The 21,375-nt window shown below is 34.8% G+C and overlaps 1 protein-coding gene across 1 annotated transcript in view; it reads right to left on the bottom strand.

Annotated features, from left to right (window-relative positions):
• Positions 1 to 21,375, bottom strand: part of LOC150108314 (uncharacterized) — a 220,779-nt gene that overhangs the window by 162,078 nt on the left and 37,326 nt on the right. Inside the window, exons 6-9 of the mRNA XM_090390443.1 lie at positions 12,728 to 12,827; positions 10,992 to 11,389; positions 8,889 to 9,114; positions 6,778 to 6,923 (exon numbers count right to left, since the gene is read on the bottom strand). Of these exons, the coding sequence (XP_090246569.1) occupies positions 6,778 to 6,923; positions 8,889 to 9,114; positions 10,992 to 11,389; positions 12,728 to 12,827 (870 nt within the window). The remainder of the gene's footprint in view (positions 1 to 6,777; positions 6,924 to 8,888; positions 9,115 to 10,991; positions 11,390 to 12,727; positions 12,828 to 21,375) is intronic.

Genomic DNA, 21,375 nt, shown 5'->3' with positions numbered 1-21,375 from the left:
TATCGTCTAAGGCACTTTGTACCGTATCAATCCACCTACATCTTGGTCTTCCTCTGGGTCGTTTTCCTGCCAACCTGGCAGAGAACACTTATTTTGCTAATCTTTCCTCTCCTATTCTGCTTAAGTGACCATACCACCTGAGATTAGCTCTGCTAACGCATTCCTGGATGCTGACAATGTCAAGTTCTTTCCTAATATCCTTGTTTTTAATATGATATTGCCATTGATGCCATCTGTTCACGCCTCTAATCTTTCTCAGGACTCTCATATCTGCGGTCTCTAGTCTTTGGTAAAGTGTTTTACTTCTGATCCAGCTCTCAGATCCATAAGTTAAAATTGGTTTAAAAACTGTCTTGTATACAGCTAATTTAGTGTTCCGACTAATTTCTCTCTTATTCCATATGAATTTATTCAATTGACTTCCCACCATACCAGCTTTGCTGATTCTGTTGTCTATTTCTATATTTAACTTACCATCTTCACTAAAAATCGAGCCTAAGTATCTGAAATGTTTTACCTGTTCCACAGGTTCTCCATTAACAACACAGTTGACATTTTCAATGATTCTTCCTATTTTCATTGTCTTGGTCTTTTTATTGCTGACCTTCATACCATATCTATTACAACAGCTATTCAATTTAGTTAGAGAATCTTGCAGACTTGTAGCAGATTTATTTAGAAGTATAACATCATCCGCATAAAGCAAAGCGCTGACATTAACATCTCCGATTTGATATCATGTTTAATACCACTTTCCTTCATAATGTGATCCATATAGATAATGAATAACAGAGGGGATAATGTACATCCTTGTCTCACACCAGATTTAACATTAAACCATCTTCCTGTACTTCCTTCAATTCTAACTGCTGACTTACAACTCAAATAAAGACTAAGTATTGCTTGATACAATGCCCCATTGACACCATACTGTATAACTGCAGCGTATTGAATAGCTTCTCTCTTGGCACCTTGTCATATGCCTTTTCCAAATCAACAAAACTTAAATACAGATCTTTGTTATATTCCCATGCTTTCTCGACTATTTGTCGTAAAGTGAAGATCTGATCCTGACAGCCTCTATTTGGCCTGAATCCAGCTTGTTCTTCACCGAGCTTTTCTTCCACAATTCTTCTCAATCGTTTCTCAAGTATACTTGCATAGATCTTGCCAGGAACACTCAGTAGGGAAATACCTCTGTAATTCTCACATTCAGTTTTATTTCCCTTTTTATATATGGGTACTATTACAGCTCTACTCAATCATCGGGAATTCATCCCTCTGTCCAGGCTTTCTGAACTATGCAGTGCAGCCACTGTAAGACTTTTATACCACCATACTTCAACATTTCTGGTCGAATATCATCTACTCCTGCTGCCTTTCCACATTTCAAGCCTTTGATGGCTTTTTTTACTTCAAGTATGGATATGTATTCCTGACTGCATGCCTGGTCAGTGTTTTTTACCACTGTGCTCTCATCACTGCTTGTTTCATTTAGCAGTTTTTCAAAGTAATTACTCCATACTTCAAGGATATCTTTTTCTCCTGTTTTCATGTCACCTTTATCATCTCTAATTCCTTTTACAGCACTCTTTCCTCCATTCCTAAGCTTCTTCAACAACCTCCAGAATATTTTGCCACCTTCTTGATATTTATTTTCTATATTCTTGCCAAAGTCCTCTCATGAGTTTTGTTTAGCTAGTTTTACACAGTGTTTAGCATTCTTGTATTTGTCTCTATATTCTCTAAGAGCACAAGCTGACTTATTTGACAGGAACTTTTGATATGCTTTCTTCTTTTCCTTCATTGTCTCTTTAACTTCCTGTGTCCACCAGGGAGTTCTGATTTTTTTATCCTTGCAGACAACCTCGCCACATGCCTCTCTGGCAGAATCAATCAATGTTTTCTTCAGAGTTTGCCACTGAATCTCCAAGGTTTGATTCCTGTTCTCAAACTCTTTCATTTTTTTTTCAATAATCTTTCTGTATTTTAGTCTACAGTTCACATCTGAGAGCTGCTCAACTTTTATTCGCTTTAAAACTTTCTTACGTGTTATTCTTTTCAATATGAAATTCAATTTTATCCTGCTCAAGACTAAATAGTGATCACTTCCAATTTCAAATCCTCTGTACACTCTGGTGTCCTGCACCAGGGAGAAAACATCACTATCAACAATAACATAGTCAATGAGACTTTTCTTATTCCTTGCCTCTTCTCTCCATGTGAATTTGTGCACATTTTTATGTTGGAACATGGTGTTAGTAATAACCAGTCCATGTCCTGAGCAGAAATCCAACAGATATTTGCCATTATTATTAGCTTTGCTCTTTTCTCCAAATTTTCCCAAAATATTTTTGTATGTCTCACAATTATTTCCTACTCTGCTATTTAGATCCGCAACAAGGACCAACTTTTCCTTTTTCATTGTGTCAGTTGCTTTTTCTAAAGCATCAAAAAATTCCTCCACTTCTACCTTAGTAGAACCTTCTGTGGGACTATAGGCACAAATAAGTCTCATTGTCCAGTTCCCCATTCTCATATTTGCCCACATTACTCTACTTGAGACTGACTGCCATTCAAGAAGATTAGCCTCGTATTTTGTGTTGAATACTATGGCTACTCCTTCTTTTTCTTGATTGTCATTGCCTGAATATAACATTTTGTATTTATTGCTCAGAAAGATCTCACCAGTTTTGGTATTTTTTGTTTCTGTCACCCCTATTATGTCAATATGATACTTATCTAATTCCTCAGCTAGCTCCATTTCTTTGCCATTCAGGCTTCTTACGTTGATAGTACCGATCTTTAACTCTGGTGATGTTGAGTTATGGTTTGTTTTCAGATTTCTTCCAGTAGCTGACTTTTCGCTGTTCGCCCTGGTTCCCTGGCGAAAACAACGGGGGACCTTGTTTAACCGGGCGACGCCCCAACCGGCATGAAATTTTGTCATGTTGTACCATCATTTTTTATTTTGGTTTAACCAATAAGATTACAATTTGGTCGGCTAAATCCCAAATTGCCAGCCCATCCTCGTTCGTTCAGTATCCAAGTAGATACCCAACAGGGTGCACCACGAAAAGGTGAGGATTGGACATTAGATCAGAAGCCCTGGTCGGTTCTCCGCATTCCTTTAAAGGCTATGTGGAGGTCTCCTCTCAGTTATACAGCACTGTCATATTCTAATGCCGAAATTGAACGAATATTTAGTTCCATGAATGTAGTTAAAACTAAATTAAGAAACAAGATGGAATTGCCAATGCTGATAGCTGTTTTGTCAGTGAAGTATCGCCTCAGGCGTAATAACAAGTGCTGTACAGACTTTCATTTACCAGCATCTACACTGAGTAATATTGGAACGATGGCCACATATATCAAAGATGAAACTCTAAGTGGAAATATTGGTGAATTAAGTGCAGAAGACCGCATGGAAGATGTATTTAGTCACTTATATGCAAGTATCACTTCAACTTGAATGAAGTAAGTAACTTAAAAGTATCAGCGACTACTTTTAAAATTTCAGCTTCAAATTTTTTTATTTTTAACTCTTTTTAGTTCTTTTTAGCTCTTTTTTGTTTAAAGATTTAACTGTTTTTAGTAATTTTCATTTGGCAACACTAGTGGTACCTCACTTTAAAATAGTATTAATCAAAATAATAATAAGGCGAGTTGACACATAAGCAACAAAACTTCAAAGTACATTTACTTAGTCTTTCTGACTTTTTAATGAATAAGGTTTTGATGTCTTGCTTTAATGGAAGAGTCGATATTCATGATTTATCAATATATTTTTAAATCATAAATTTTTTATAAACTGGTGTTGAGTAACAATAAATTAAAGACTAGCAGCAATTTAAAAAAGGTGTTTTATCAAAGCATAAAATCAAATTCATAATATAATTCACAGGGTAAAATTCAATAACAAAATAATTGTAATCTTTTAACTGTATAACTGTTTGATATTTGTAAGCATTGTTTACACCTAAATTAGGTTGTTAAGCATCGCCTGTATGACAAATTTGTATATTCCAAATAGTCACAATTTCATATTTCTTATTTTGAAAATTAAAAAAAAACTCCTTTAATATCTTTATGTATTCTATAATCTCAAAGGCGAAACTCCTCTCAAAAAAAAAAATTACTGATCAAAGTCAACAACTGATGATATTGTAAAAAACACAGAGCGAGAATAATCCATAAGATACACATATTAAATAGCTTAGCCTTTACATTTTAACCCATTGACAGATGAGATTAGCTAAAAGGTAGGAAGGCCAATAATTATCAAATTTATTATCAGAACATCATTTTGGATTCAGCTTGAAGACGATGCAATTATGTCAAAATTCAGAAAAGTATGATTTGTGTGCAGCAATCATATTATCCTCTGCCTGCACCTTCACGTTGCTGAGCCTGTTAGTATAATAAATATATTTCCGGTTAACATACATTAAACTCAGAGAAATCAGAAAAAACTGAAAGCCTCTGAATAAAGTGGTGCCTATTATAGCACCACTTTATTTATCTGTGATTTCAAGTTGTTCACACTTACAAGGCGCCACGGACAATTCTTTTATATTGTACATTTTTAAATTAATTGTTTTGTAGACTAGGCTGGCCGAGTGGTTAGCACATCCGGTCTCCAGCCAAAAGGCTGCGGGTTCGAATCCCGCCATGGGTATGGATGTTTGTAAGCATCTGTGGAAATACCAGTGGTGGTGGTGTTCGGCGGTAGATGGAGTTGGTGTAGTTGCGGTCAGTTGGTGTATTTAGTTGTGGAGACAGAGTTGTAGAGCAGGTGCCCTCCCTCGATGAGTCCCTGGACTCCCTGGAGGCGTCATATAATAATAATGATGATAATAATTTTCAGGTCGACTAGCAAATAATCTCGCTGCTGGTACACCATCTGCTGAAAATCTGGGGGGGTGGGGTTCGAATAATGGCAATAGTCGGATGACGACTATGCTATGAACTACACTTCTTCGACAAAAAAAGAAATGCATTTTGCCACGCCTTCTCCTACAACTCCCTCCCTTCAACTGGTCGCACTAAAACAACTGTAATTTCCTGACATGTTCCGAAAGGGAAAAGTCTTCCCTCTTGGCAAGAGTGTACCTGGCAGGAATTCAGCACAGCTGTATGGATAGAGCACGAAGGCTGTGAGTCAAACATGAGCAGTGAAGAAAACAAATTACATGCAGCAAAAATGCAGACCTAATAAATTCTACGCCACTTCGAACACATTCTCAGATTCAAACTCATTGTATGACTTTCAGAGTTAAACAGAGTTGCCACATTGTTTACTCATACTGTTTACTGAATAATATTTGTTCATATGTCATTATAATTAGCATTACATCAGTTGTCTGCCAAAAGATATATTTCCCGTTAGATAATGTCAAAAGTAGACCCACTTCTTTTTTGATGTTTTTAGACTAGACAATTCTACATCATCTCATCGTATTTTGCCTCTGTCATATTTTATTCTGCAAATTTTTAAATTCTTTCTTTTATCCAATATGGAGAGTCCCAATATGGAGGTCATCTTCTGTATAGAAACTGAATGAACAAAAATGGCATCCTTTTCAAATTATTTATCCCACTGCGATAATGCGAAAAATTTGTACAAGTTGCTTATACAGTATATCTATTCAAATACGGTGCTGCAACAGTGATCTTATGATGAATGTTAATCTCAAGTATCTTCAAGCAATACTGATTTCGACTATCACGAAGAAAGCCTAAAATCTTCTTCTTGTGATGGAAAATATTAAAATGTTATATTAAAATATTTTTTTACAACTATTGGTTTCCAATACAGACTAGAATAGGAAAACATTCCCTCTATCAATGTCATGTTTGAACGAAGAAGAGGTTTAGTTTTGACATCAAAATTCCAGGCCGATCTTCAAACCATTCTTCAGTGAGGTGCTGTCTCCATTAACTGCTACGAAACCTTACTTCTGCATTCAACAAATTAAGTTCTCTTTAGTTCCATGTTACTTTACCTCAGAACACTTGAAGAAATGTGAACACCAGATATAATTTAAAATGAGTCGGTAAGTAGTTATTTTTCCCATGCACCATATAATGATACAGTGATCTATGTAAAAGATGATTGTTAGAGTCCACTACTGTTTAAATGGATATCTACCTCGTTTTCTATACTCTCCGTGTTGCTTTCGTAAACAGGGTTCTCTATTTAAGCCATCGCTGTTACACAACTGAAAGCTAAACAGTTACGTCTTTAACTGAAATCCCCTCTGACACTATAATCAGAACTAACGCCATTTGACCTCGTCCTTCTGTCACATGATGCCAAGAGGTCGAAGTTGTCTCGCAACAGCTCTATAAATTCGATTTCATTCTTCTGATATTTCACCGCTACCCAATTAGTATTCGGATAATAAAAGTCACCTATGGCGATTACTCGTTTAACATCCACCATGTTTATCTGGTAATGCACTTCTTCGTCACCAGCTTCAACTCACTGACACATAGAAAATTGTTACTAGCATTGCAGTTACAGTTTTCTACTCCAACTGGATTAAGATCATCTGTCTACTATTATTAGCAACACATCCTAATCGTTTCCTGTCTATCCTCTCTAAACATACTGTACTCTTTACGCTCGATACCAGTTATGCCAAAGATTTAATAAAACACAAGATAAATAAATAGTAAAAAAATGTTCAGATATCTTTTGTATTGTTCAGCTATTCAGCATTTTAATGCACATTGAAAAAAAACAATTAAAAAGAACATTTGTAAAACATTTACCATTTGTAACTTGAACAAAGTGCTCCAAACTTTCAACCAACATGTTCAAGAGGAACCTCACAGTTAAATGGAATTGTTCTAACGAAGAATGTTTACAACCTGGGTTACCTGTAAGTCTCAAACATTGTAGTCCACGAGATGCAACACTTAAAATGAAAGAAAATATTTATTTTTAATTTATATGAAATTGTGTTCAATATTATTTTCTATATTATGTTCTTAATATAATAAATCAAATTAATTTTTTTAAATAACGAAACCTGTGGTGCGTTCATAATTAGAAGAAACACACGTATAAACCACAGTGTAAATTATTTAATTGTAAATATTTCATCGTAAGTATCTTAGGACATCATCAGTACAGTATTTAAACAAAAATTAGGAATAACATACAATGTTATTGTATGTTATTAATTTATAAAATTAGGAATAACATACAATGTTATTGTATGTTATTCCTAATTTTTGTTTAAATACTGTACTGATGATGTCCTAAGACTTAGGATGAAATATTTACAATTAAATAATTTTCACTGTGGTTTATACGTGTGTTTCTTCTAATTAAATCAAATTAAGTTGTTTAGTTCTATTTCAGTTGAAATGCAATTTTGTTAACTAATTATCACATTTAATCGAAAAGATTCCCATAAAATTTCATATTGTATTTATATTCATATAAGTAGTTTAGACACAAGCAGTACTTTATACATTCCTTGAATTATAAATATAAAGAATCATCATAACATAACAGCAATATAAATCAGGCCAACTTGTGCAGAAGTTGTAATTGGTAAAGTTTCCATTTCTTGGTTTTTCTTCTCTCTCTCTCTCTCGATCCATTTTCCGGATTATCAAAAGTTCCTTAAGAGTAATTTCTATTTCTGACGCCGGACATTTTCCACAATATAACGAAACGCCACGGTGTAAATGCAGTTATCTTTTCAAACATGCTAACAGAAAAATCTCATTGTTTGCAGAGCAGTATCATTGTCCAAACACAAAATATAGCAAGACTAGAGACAGTAGCTTATCAGTGAAATGAGTCAACCGCAGTGTTTTTTACATCAATATGGCATTCAGATATCTGTGTGTTTCTTTCAAGGGTTGCAATCTTCCTGACTGCAATAGAGAGAAAGTTTGTTTGTCTTTTGTTTTGTTTTTTTTGAAGCTTCTGAAATTTGAAAGTAATAATCAGGGGATGCAGTCAGGAAGATAGACAATCTGTAGTATTTTTACTCTGATAAAAACTACGAGTATATAAGATATCCGCATGGCTGATTTTGGTTGGTGACAGAATTTAGCGAGTATGCCCTTCAAATGGAAAGACCTGAGTTCGAATTCTGTATAGGATGCAAGGAATCTTTATAAATGGTATTTCAGGTGAATGTGAATTATCGGGTCTCGTATGGAGGAAGAAAGTTTTTATCCGGCTTTTCATCAAAGTAAGAAAATCGACAGGTAGAATACATGTAATTAACAGATATGAAAGATTGGTATCATAGGATTAGGTATTTCAGTGGTAATTCGTACTAAGATTATCCTTTACCTGTTAATAGTACATAGCAATACCTTTAATTACATGGGAAGAAATAATTAGCAATTCACAATTAGTAATATTAAATTTCAGAAAATTAAGAGCATTAGTAATTCATTATTATTTCGGCTGTTTTGAAAGTAATAGTCAATTTATTATAGTTTTAAGCCTCATTGGATGCATATGGAAGAAATTAATGTAGCCATTATTACCAATATTTCTTTGTTTTCGTACTTCTATCTGTTCAAGGTTTACAAAACTGCACTTGCATTACCTCCAATTATTTACTAACGTTGTGATACAACTTACTGGAATTGACATACTCCTGTGAACAGAAGTAGTTGTCTTCAAAAATAGTGTTTTCTAAGAGTTAAGACTTTTTCGTTAAGATTTACTTCGGTTATTTAATTAGAGGTTTTTGTGAATTCATGATTTTTTTAAGATTAGGTATTTTGTTTAGTAAAATCAAAATACCGATGGCCAAACTTTTCCATTAAAATCACTCATCTGTATTCAGACATCTAACAATTACATGTGCAATGCATACCGAAACAATCCATATAGAAATGACACCTACCTTTCCATTGAAATATTAGAAATCTTCGTTAGTAACGTGTTCGTGTCAAACATTGTGCAGTCTTTAATGTTACTTATCCATCGACTGATAGTTCTAAAGCTACAGAATTCATGAAGATCTTCGATTGTGTTTACTGTAGGTAATACGTAAAAATCATTCATCTTTTGTAAGGACACGTTTGCTTGATCTTCTGGGCTACCCGACAGTTGATGATTGGAAGCAGAATCTTTAAAAAAAAAAAGGAAAAAGAATACAATACACTTGAAGAAATAGAATTGTTTAATACTTTTGCACAATTTTTAATAACCTCAAGGTTCAAGTCCGTTAATAGAAGTAAAAGCTGGTTTCCAGAGTTTTGAGTTCTGATTAGCATTATTTAAGAGACAATACACATTTGATGGTGCAAAACATGAAAAATTATATCTGTGAATTAACTATTTTATAGTAAATAAAAGTAAACGTTAATTCATAGTAATCAGTAAAATTTAGTGAAGAAATACAATTACGAAAGATGGATATTACATGTTAAGTTAGAGAATGTCAAAGTTTTAGACGTCAAATGTCAAATATATTTGTTGACCAAATTCTTTCATTTAATTTATTTTTTTATTCTTACATACAACACTGTGTAAAATATGCTTGACTTCATCAGACATATTTTAGAAGTTTTCCATTAACATAGAAAAATTAATAGTGAAATGTTTTGCTACTTTCTAATTTTTAATCGCATCGATTAATACTATATGATATTATATCATTATATCATAATATCATATATTATTTATATCATAATATTTTATAATATTCTTTATATCATTATACCATAATATCATATATTATTTATATCATAATATTTTATAATATTCTTTATATCATTATAATATCGTATATTCATTATAATTTAAATATTTCTAGTTGCTTAAGCTTGATTGATAAATATGTATTTAGATATATTAATGATTCAAATTAGTTGACGCCACACAGTCAAGTCAAAATATTATAACAACGCCCATTATTTTTGAATCGGCCATTCATCCCGCCAGATGGCACTGGTATCACGATGAAAGCTGGTATATGATACTGATATGAATTTAATCAGGCGATGAATGGTGATGTCTTCATAACCATAGTTCAAGGTATCTTTCGCCGTATAGACCACCGAAGAAGGCACACTGTGGAGACTCATGCATAGCCTAATGTTTGCGTCTGAGACGCAAACGTTAGGATATAAACGTTATTAGACCTTTGAAGATTGCGGAAATAAATGCCTTTTCTGATGAATCTGGTTTCTAGCTATACTATGCCGACGGTAGGTGGAAAATTAGTAGACGAAAAACAGGTGGAAAACTGCAGCGGTATGACATGAGGAATGTCTTTTAGGGAATTTCTTGGAGCTCTGATGCCTGGAGACAGTACTGTAATGCCACAAAGTACCTAACCATTGTGGGTAATCAGATACTCATCAGATTTGGTGAGTTTCTACCAAAATGGCACAGATATGTTTCAACAAGATAATACTCTGCACCATATTAGAGGTGTTAAGAATACAACAGCGAAATCCTGGTGTTTACCATGATCGTTCAATATGCTGCGTCTTAGATCATCTGCTAAAACGGCACATAAATGTAATCAAAAGAATCAGTATCTTATTATAGAAAGTGAAAATTGGTAGATACGGATACGAAACTCTAGCATTCGGAATAAAATGGAAGAGAGAAAATATAAAAATAACAGAGGGCAGAATAAAAGAGTCTAAAATAAACTCGTTTTAAAAAAAAAATTCAACTATAAAAGAGAATAATATGTAACGTATTAACCAAAGTTTTCAGCCATACCACCATTTAATCACTCAACGGTGTTGAAAACATTTTAAAGCAACTACTGATATGTGTGTGTGTGTGTGTGTGTGTGTGTGTGTGTGTGTGTGTGTGTGTGTGTGTGTGTGTGTGTGTGTGTGTGTGTGTGTGTGTGTGTGTGTGTGTGTGTGTGTGTGTGTGTGTGTGTGTGTGTGTGTGTGTTTTAGACATGACTACATAACTACATATTGATTTATCTGAATATGCTTGTATCTTCCCACATCTTTTATTTAAATTATATTCTCACCTGTTGTTCTTTCTGGTTGAGCTAGGACAGCAACTTCTAGAGTAGTTAACTCAGGATAAACTTGGGGAGGATACCTCGTTGGCAACTGGGCTTTTCGAGATAATGTAAGTGGTGAAGCAGCGGGTAAGGAAACTTCTTTCTTTTTTAGATCATTTCCAATCATAAACACATCATCTTTTTTGATATTCGAAACATATTCCAACCCGAAATCTGAATATGTCGATCCCATTGAGGTCAGGACTCTATTATAAGGCACGAGCACAATTTTCGTTAATTCTTGAAACTTGTCCTCTAAATACACTCGGCCGGTTTTGAGAGTTGTAAATATTTGAAATAAAATACGCTTCACGCCATTTGAACAGTTGAATAGTAGTCTGGGGATGCATTTGGTCCCATTCCTATAATGATAAATCCTATATAGATATTCCAATGACAGCATATATACATAAATGCACACACATTTAAATATATTATATCGACAAAATATTAAGCGAATTCATGTTTATAAGACTGTCACAAAAATAAACAGAATACTGCATCACATTTTTAGTGTATTTCGAATAAGTATGAAATATTATTCAATCATAGTATTTTATAAATTAATTATTTGTTTTATTTCATGTTTGTTATGTAAAATTATCAGTGATATTTCTTCATCTTTGTGCAGCCACAGTACGTTTTTCCCATGCTGAGCTTCTTCTCGCCACTTCCAAAAGAGTCTTCATCATTACCTTTGATTACATGAATTTTAAGACACAAATCAAATATAAATTGAATAAATAGTATGTTTTTCGAAACTTTATTTGTATACTGTGGAATATAATGTAATTATATTCAAACAAAATTTCTGAGATAATATGTGATACTGAGGTTCCTAAACATGTATCTGGGAAGGCTGCAATCTGCAAGTTTCAATACTCACTTCATTAGAGTAAGTTTTATTTGAACGTTTAGTTGAACAATGATAGAAATATCATTGTTCAACTTTGAAAGTGATTTCGTCGAAAATTGAATTTATTTTATTCATTACGATGTACCATGAATCTGCAAGAGTAGTAGTATTAAAAATAAGAACTGACATTAAAAAGAGGAGCAAACAAAGTAAAAGAAAGGAGGAGAAAAAGAAAATCAATATATGAATAATATAAAAAATATGGATCATATCAAATTTTAAAAGCTATTAAAAAAAGATAAAGGACATTGAAAAACTTTAATATCAAATGATTAGAGCTACAATCATTGGCTGACCTAGTTGGATAAGTGGTTAGCATAATCGCTCTCCAAAACAAGGAATTCAAATACCCTTGTGGGTATAGATACGTCTGATCTGATTTTCTTTAGGTAGGAGATGAATTTCTTTGCCAGATTAGAGGGGCGATGGCTTAAAAATTCCATGTTTGGTCTCTGAGCAAAAAAAAAAAGAAAGTAGTGTCTTAAAAAGAAAGTCTTTATGTAATAGTTTTAAACGATGAAAATGCAGAGTCTGATTATAAAGAGAATAAAAATGTTAGGTAGAAGAATTATATAGAAAAAAGGCAAAGAAATGTAGCAAAGTAAGAAAATAAAATATTGAAATTCTAATGATTATATAAACAAGAAAGGTAAATTTATAAACATTACTAATAGAAAAGGTGAAAGAAATAGTTGGTTTCTTAAATATAAATTGAACATATAAATCAATACATGCCAGTGGTATTGAAGTAACATATTTTCACAAAGAATAAATAATACTTTACCATTCGTGCTGTTCAAGGTTCTGAGATTCAGAGAGACAGATTTTAATCTCCTCAGACTGCAACTGTTCATGACAGATATCTTCATCTGAAGTAATTATACCTAAAGTATTACAAAAAATATATAAAATACTAATTTAAATAACACCTCTAAGTTGATCTACTAATTTAGCTGACATTCACTTTAATTAAGGAAAATTTCTCGTAGATGTCAGTTCGCATTCATAAAACTTGCGCCATATAAACTTTTCTAGCCACCACCCGGAATTACATAAACAACAAAGTGTGTGCATCAAAAGTAAATTACATGAGTTAAAAAGTAACACTGAGATACGCGATACTGTAGCTACAGTTACTTAAGTAACGGTAGGGAACACGTGGTAAGAGTCAGGTTGTGGGTTGGATGTGTGGCAAAAAATAATTGAGTTCCACGTTATAAGAAATTGTGTAGTTAGATCTACCATTCTGAAATTTCGTGTGGTGTCCTCTTTGACTATAAGAAAACAAGACCAAATTCGATAAATAAAGTGAGAGAAAAAAAATTAAAAAGCAGGTTTCAAAACTGTTCATTTAAGAGCATCCTAATTAGATCGTGGATCGGATCAACTCTAAAATTAATTTTGCAAACAGAAAAGATAATTTATCCAAATCTTAATGCTATTGTTAACTAATACACTCCCTACCTTCTATATGATACGTTTAACTGCATTATTTCTTATGAACTTGTAGAGTTAAGCTTGTAAATCGGATAAGTTTTCCTCGATTTTTATCAAAAATATAATAAAATCATTAATGAATGTCGAATTAAAGTACCATTGTATTTTACAAAAAAAATTAAACTTTGAATGAATAATTACTTATCACAATGTACCAAATTAACAGCAAATGATATACTTTTTGTACTGACCAAAAGTTTAATTTAAATTTCAAATGAAAATATATTAACAAATAGTTTATTCCCAAACAAATTTGACTACGATATTGAAGTAGACTTTAATATCTCTATCAATATCTTAGATTTCGGTATTGTTTTCACCTATTGACGAAGTCCATTTATTTATTTATTCATATGGGAGTTCCCCCTTCTTTTTCCTCCTCCCTTTGGGGGGAACGGGTTGAGCCCTCCTAATGAGAGATAAAGTATATGCATGTTATGATTGTAAGTCCGCGTGTGTGTGTGTGTGTGTGTGTGTGAGACCGGCTAACTTACATTTAGTCGAAAGAGACCAGAGCTATGGAGGCTCTGACGAAGCCCATAGAACCTGTTGATTGACTAAGTCCATTTTACGGGGGGGGCACATAAACATTTTTATTTAATTTAATTTATTTATTTATATATATTAATTTTATATTCTTGAAATTGCAATTTATTATTAAGACTGAAGTAGTGCAAATGATAACAATACAACAGTGAAGCAACACAGGTGTTGGAGTATAACAAGTGATAATCGATTGGAGTAAAAAAATTAACATTCCATATATTATAAATATAATATAATACAATTACTATTGAAGTGGCGATATAGAGACTGATGGGTTAAGGAAAAGACTAGTTAAGGAAAATAGGTTAAAGAGAAGGAGCTACAATGTGCATAACCGAGAGCCGTAGCCAAAATATAAAAGTAGGCGATGCAGTCATAAAATCAAATGACTGTATCTGTTACAGTCATTTAATTTGTGTATAACTGTTATATATAATATACTATTATATATATAATAGTTATAGTTATCTACTATGATCACTATAATACGTTTAAATTTAAAGTCAACATTATTCAGTCCGATGAGATAGCCTCTCAATCTTTTTCTAAAAGCGTATTCTTAGGTTACTGACTTTATTTCATTAAGCTGTTTGTTGGAACTACTTGTTGCGAGGTATACAAAGAACTTATGATTTTTTATGTTTGCGTAGGGTTGCACCATATACTTTTATACATATATTATTATTATTATTATTATTATTATTATTATTATTATTATTATTATTATTATTGTACTGGCACCTCCATGGAGTCCAAAGACTCATCACGGGAGACCCAAACTATCCACATAATCTATCATACCTCTCCTTCAGCCCATTAACAGAACAAGCACTCACAACTGACTCTAGCAACCCATTCCACTCATTCACAAATCTCCAAGCAAAAAAAAAAATCTAGTCCTCACACCCCCTACTAACCACAACTTTATTAAATTTTCAGGGATGACCCCTTGTTCTGGCCCCTCCAGCCAAGTGCTGAAACATTTCCCCTGCATCAATCCTATAAAACCCATTAAGCAACTTAAATGTTTCTACCATATCCCCTCCTTTTCTCCTATCAACCAACTTCTGCAAACCACACACCCTCAATCTATCCTCATAGGGAACATTCCACAGACCAATCACCATCTTGGTCGCTCGCCTCTGAATCCTTTCCACTTCTTCATCATCCCAAGAAACCCAGGGGACCAGACTTGATATCAAGGCCTTATAAAGAGGAATTACAATTACCTTATTTCTACTTGTTAATGCGTTCTTCAATAGCCAAGTAATCTTATGGGCTACATTAGCAACCTTAACAATATGTCCTCTAAACTTTAACTCTGTCTACCACAACCGCTAAATCTCCAGCTTCATCTGTTTCCTGGAGTAGGGTACAGTACCATCAATGTGATCTTCTTCGTCTTGCTCTGTCTCCTCATGTCTGACTAATGACCCTACCCACAGTGTCTCTCCATTTCTTTCTGTCTTTAGTTGCAGCAGTGACCAACTACAAAGTCCGGTGATCTTTTTAATCTGGTCCAACCATCTTGGTCTTGGGCGTCCTCTTTTTCTTTGTCCTTCCACTTTGCTCTGGATAATGCATTTTTCCAGGTTGTCATTTTCACATCATGAAGTATGACCGAAATATTTGAGAATTCTTTCATTTACAATGTCACATAGCCGCCTCTTGATTTTTAGTTGACTTACTACACTTTCATTAGACCCTTTGTCCATTTAGGAGACTCTCAACTTGCTTCTCCAGCACCGCATCTCGAAGCTGTTTATCTTGTCATTATCTTTCTTGCAAAGTGTCCAAGATTCAGCACTCTAAATGAAAATCGAAAATTCCAAGCTATTGACCAGTCTTGATTTAGTGGTGATAGAAATGTTTCTATCTTTCCATAGTTTCTGGAATTGCACCATTCTGACCTCGCCATGGTAATTCTTTTAATTTCTGGTTGACATCTACTCTTGGCGCTTATTAGAGTTCCAAGGTAAATGAATTCATCCACCGTCTCGAAACCATGTTTTGGGCAAAATTGTCATTTTCATCTATCGCCATATATTTTGTTTTATCGCAATTAAGTCTTAAACCATATTTCAGGCTTTCCCATTCAACTTTTTAATGAGGGGCTTTAGTTCTCCTTTGCTGCTGGTAATAATAACGGTATCGTCAGCATACCTAATATTATCTATCATTTTGTCTCCAACTGAGAAACCACAATCGTGTCCGTTAAGTGCATTTCTTAATATATTTTCCGTAAAGATTGTGTAGATCAGAGGACAGTAAGCATCCTTGTCTCACACTTTTCTCGATGTTCAACAACTGAGATGTTTTTCCATCCATCCTCACCGCAGCCTGATTCCTCTCGTAGAGTTGTTTTAAAAGATTTTCAAGTGTTCTGGGATGCCCATTGTACTTAGTATTTTCCACAAATTTCATGCAGTCAAATGCTTTGGCGTAATGAATGAAACACATATACAAGGGAATATTAAAATCTTGAGCCTTTTCAACCAAGTGCCTTAGACTAGACATTTTATCTCTGGATCCATGTCCTTTTCTAAAAACTGCCTGTTCTGCAGGAAGAAGAAGATGCTCGACATATTAAGTCTTTCTTTAATAACATAGAGAATAATTTTGCTTTCATGGGAGATCAAGGCAATAGTTCTATAATTCTTGCATTCGTTGACATTTCCTTTTAGTGTATTGGAATAAAAATGGATTTTACCCAATCATCAGGCCAATTTCCTGTCTCCCAAATTTTATTTCAAATTTTTACATATTTTGTTGTAGCTTTAAAAATATCATACACAGCTTGTAATCTATTTATTCCAAAATGCATGCTTTACATTTCTCTACATTAAAATGATATCTATTATCTTTTGTCCATACTGACAGCCTATTTAGATCGTCCTACAAGCTCTCCACATCTCCTTGATTAACTATTACTCTACCTAATTTTGCATCATCAGCAAACAACTGAATATTTCATTTCAGATTATTTCCTATATCGTTTATGTACAAATTAAACAGTAGTGGTCCCAGCACCGAACCTTTCGGCACACCACTGGTTACCGGTTTTCGCATCGATTCTTCCCCTTACAGCCAGTTTTGATATTTGTCCACCAACCACCCTCTTATCTATTCAACCAGTGTCATATCAATCCCAATTTGTCCTAATTTGTATAACAAAGCTACATGTGGTATTCTGTCAAATGATTTTGCAAAATCAAGCAGAATCATTGGATAACATTTCCTTTATCCAACTCTTGTTATTCTATTTTAAAAAAAAGATAGTAAATTAATAAGGCACGAGCGAACCATCACAAAGCCATATTGCCCCTCATACAGTATCATAGAATTCAAGAATGGATAGAATTCTCTTTTTGACTAATTTGTCCAGTGCTTTTACTACCACGCCTGAGATACTGATTGGTCTATAACTTACTGGTGCAGTATTAGAATCTCCCTTACAAGGGAATTAATTTGCGCTCTTTCCATTCCCTTGAAATTCTGCCAGAGCCGGGATTTAAATTAAAGGACCTAGTCAGAGGCATTGCCAGTTCCTGTGTACATTCTCGCAAAGCCTGAGCTGATATCCAATTTAATCCCACAGCTGTATTTACATTTGAGATTCTGCAATATCCTAAGAACCTCCAATCCATCCACCTCTGTTCCCACATTAGTGTCTGTCACATATGTTAGAGCAGTAACCTCACTAGCATGATAAACGCTTTCAAAGTGGTCACTTAGTAACTCAGCTATTTTATCTACTTCTGTCACCTCGTGACCAATCATCACTCATTAAGGTTAATCTTCCATAGTCATACTTCCTCTTACTTGCCACATAACGAAAGAACTCTTTAGGATTTCCTTTGGCCTGCTCAGTTAGATTCTTCTCACAATCTAATTTTGCCTTCAGTGGCATGCTGGTCACTTTTCTCTTTATATAGCCTTCAAAGGCTTTTCTTCTTCTGCAGCTCTTACTTAATGATATTACTCATCCATCTGACTTCTACCTGATTACCTCTTCTTACCTTAGGAAGCCAATTTAATATTGCTTCCTCTAGATGACCCTTAACTATCTCCCATGTACTACTAACATCCTTACCCTGCAGTGTTTTATGCCTGGGACAGATTTAAGCTTCTTCCTAAGCTTGTCATAATCACCTGCCTTGTAATTCCACAACATCCCTTCTTGACAGAATATTCCTCATGTTTTACCATCTCCCAAGTCAATAAGGCATGGTCACTTTCATCAATCGCAGCAATGTGGTCACTTTGGTTTCGGATAGCTCTTCTTATTCTATGACCAGGTCCAATACTCTCACACCCCTAGTTCCCTCCATCACATGCTGACTCAAGTAATTTTCTCCAGTAGGTGTATAAATTCTATTTCCTTCTTGCTATATGATCTTTCTTTCTTCCAGTATATATCTCCATAGCTCAAGTCCCCAATAATAATCACTCGACCAGTACCCATTGTACTCATTTGGTGATGCATGTCTTCCAGATCATCCGTGGAACTCCCTGGCCTATAGCAACAATCAACTATATCTTACTGGCCTTATTTTCACACCAGACTGCTTCAAATGAACAGCCACTCTCCCGCTTATCTCCTATTCTTTTTTGCTTCAATGCGTTATCATCAGCAGTAATCCTCCCCAACCTATCTTTTCTATCTGCCTTGAAATATACTAAACGATTCACATTTTATCCCTGTAACTACATCATCTGCTGTTAGCGATTTTGTGGTGGTTACGTGTGTATGTTTAGTCATGCTGTTAGCGAAGTCTCACTAATGCCTATAATGTTTGGCGAGGATGCACTAACCAATTCCAAAAATTTCTTCCTCTTGTTCCTGATACTTGTTCCTGAGAGAAACTGCAGTATCCCTTTAGGCCCCACCCACCTTTTCTTCTTGAATTGACCACCCTATTCAATATTTTTGATTGAGACTAGATTCTGTACTTGGTGATTCTCACACTCACTCGCTTCCTGAGTGCCTTCACACAAACTCGCCCGCTTCCGCCCTAATTGTTAAACTTTTCCTGAATTTACGCTTCAGCATGCTCAGCGAACAAAGTTCTCTCTCTCTCTCTCTCTCTCTCTCTCTCTCTCTCTCTCTCTCTCTCTCTCTCTCTCTCTCTCTCTCACACACACACACACCTAACATCAAAGCCATTCAGATGCAGTCCATCAGTATTGTACAAATCCTTCCATCCATCACAGATCCACAAATCCTACATCATTCCTTCTGAGCAACCTACGCATAGACTCCTTAGCTAGCAACGTCCTCCTCCTCCTCAGTTCGTTGCTATCATAGTGTGGTAGGAGACTTACAATCTTCACCTTCGCTGTTCAGTTTTGCTTTCTTCTAACAATTCCTTTACATCCTCCCTCATACAGTACTTCTCGCTTCTCAAATCATTTGTGCCAACCAAGCCAATCATTTCCTTCGACTTACCTCTTTGCATCCGAATGCTGTGACTAATGTCGCGAATTTCTGCACCAGGGGAAACAGAATTTTGTCACACTTTCATTAAGTATTCCCATGATCATTGATTCTCCGTACATAATTTTCTTCTTAACTTGTTTGTTCGCTCGGTCTTTATTAATACTTCGGACAACTTGCTTCTTTCTCCTTTCAGCCTCGCTAATCTCTTGCCGCTTCTGCAATTTTTCAATTCCGCGCTTTGTTCATTAATGATAACATTCAAGCGCGCTATTTCTATATAAATGTTTATTTCGTTCTCCTCTATTTTCACAGTCGTATTCGATAATGATAACATCATTTTCCATCCTACCGTCGATACTATCCACTATATTAACATTTCCTGCTTTCTCGTCACGTAATAGGTACTCACTTTTGAAACATTTAATGCACACTCTCTACGGTTTCAATTTCCTTCCGCATATCCATCAGTTTTCTCGACGAATACATTTCACACACACTGCACTTCACTGCACAAAATCCCCTCAAATTCAAATCACCCACGTGATCTTCGTCGCCATTGTTCTACCACGCATTAACGGCATACTGACAATATCGTATTTAAACAAACAAATACGTGTACTTATATATATACATATATAAGTACATATATACAGGGTGTTCGGGATAAATTTGACATATTTATAATTAATTATATTTTTCCGTAAGTTACATGTATTAACACACACTTCTCTTCATTTAAAAGTTTGGACCCTTCTTCATTCATATACAAGATGTCAGAAAGGATGGATAGCTGGAACCCACCTGAATCATGGAAGAGAATAACTTGTATCATGATGATTCGTGCCCGCCATCAAAATAAGGATATTACGACTGCTGCCCAATGCTCCCTGAATACAGTAAAAACAATCAGGCATGAACTAGAGACTTGCAATGGTGACTACGAGGATGTAGCAAGAAGAAAGATCCCTAGCAGACGATCTGATTGCGTTCGTACAGCAGAATTCCTCGCAAATCTGCAGGAACAGGTGTTGAAGAACCCTGGCATTGGAATTCGGGCTTTGTTCGTGGAGTTGCTAACTGTAGTCAAGCCCTGGATAACAAGGGTAGCCAATGGTAGGCCGTATGTATGGCAGCAGGATTCGGCCCCTTGCCACACCTCTGGGAAAAGTCAAAAATGGTTGTCTGAAAATTTCTACGACTTCACCAGTCCAAATGTTTGGCCTCCAAACTCCCCAGACCTTAACCCCATGGATTATTTTGTATGGGGCGCAGTTGAAAAAGACACCAATCGCACTTCCAGTAATACAAAAGCCCAGTTAATGGATAAAATTAAAACAGTTTTTGCGGCCCTTCCCAGGGAGACTGTAGCATCAGCTTGTTCGAGGTTCCGAAGCAGAATTGAAGCTGTGATCGATGCTAATGGTGGTTATTTTGAGTAAATCTTGTTGATAGTATTGTAATTAACTCTGCCTGTAATGTTTTTTTGTCAATTCATTAAATTTAATAGATACAAAGAAGATTTTCTTTTTCCTTACGAAACTGTCAAATTTATCCCGAACACCCTGTATATATACATATATATATATATACACACACACATATATATATATATATATATATATATATATATATATATATATATATATATATATATATATATATATATATGTATAAATGTATAATATACGTATGTACACTTGTACATATAAACCGCTTGGAAAGGAGTCAACGGACATCCACATGGGCAAGGTGCATCATACTATGTAACGAGTCACGTGTTTGTAGACGATATACAGGGTGATTATAAAATAACGTCAAGTGTTCAGAGCTCTAGTGAGTAATGTATTGGACCAAACACACCAATATTCGGTAGACGTACACAGTGGAACATTGGGATTCGATTTAATGAAAAAAAAATAGTACCAAAAGTCGCCAATAAGGGAAATTTT

The sequence above is a fragment of the Typopeltis vanoorti genome, chromosome 3 (assembly GCF_054136105.1).
Source record: "Typopeltis vanoorti isolate ZY-2024b chromosome 3, IOZ_Tvanoo_1.0, whole genome shotgun sequence".
NCBI lineage: Eukaryota > Metazoa > Arthropoda > Arachnida > Uropygi > Thelyphonidae > Typopeltis > Typopeltis vanoorti.
Note: the sequence above shows the minus strand (reverse complement) of the source record. Positions and strands in the feature narration are given on the sequence as shown.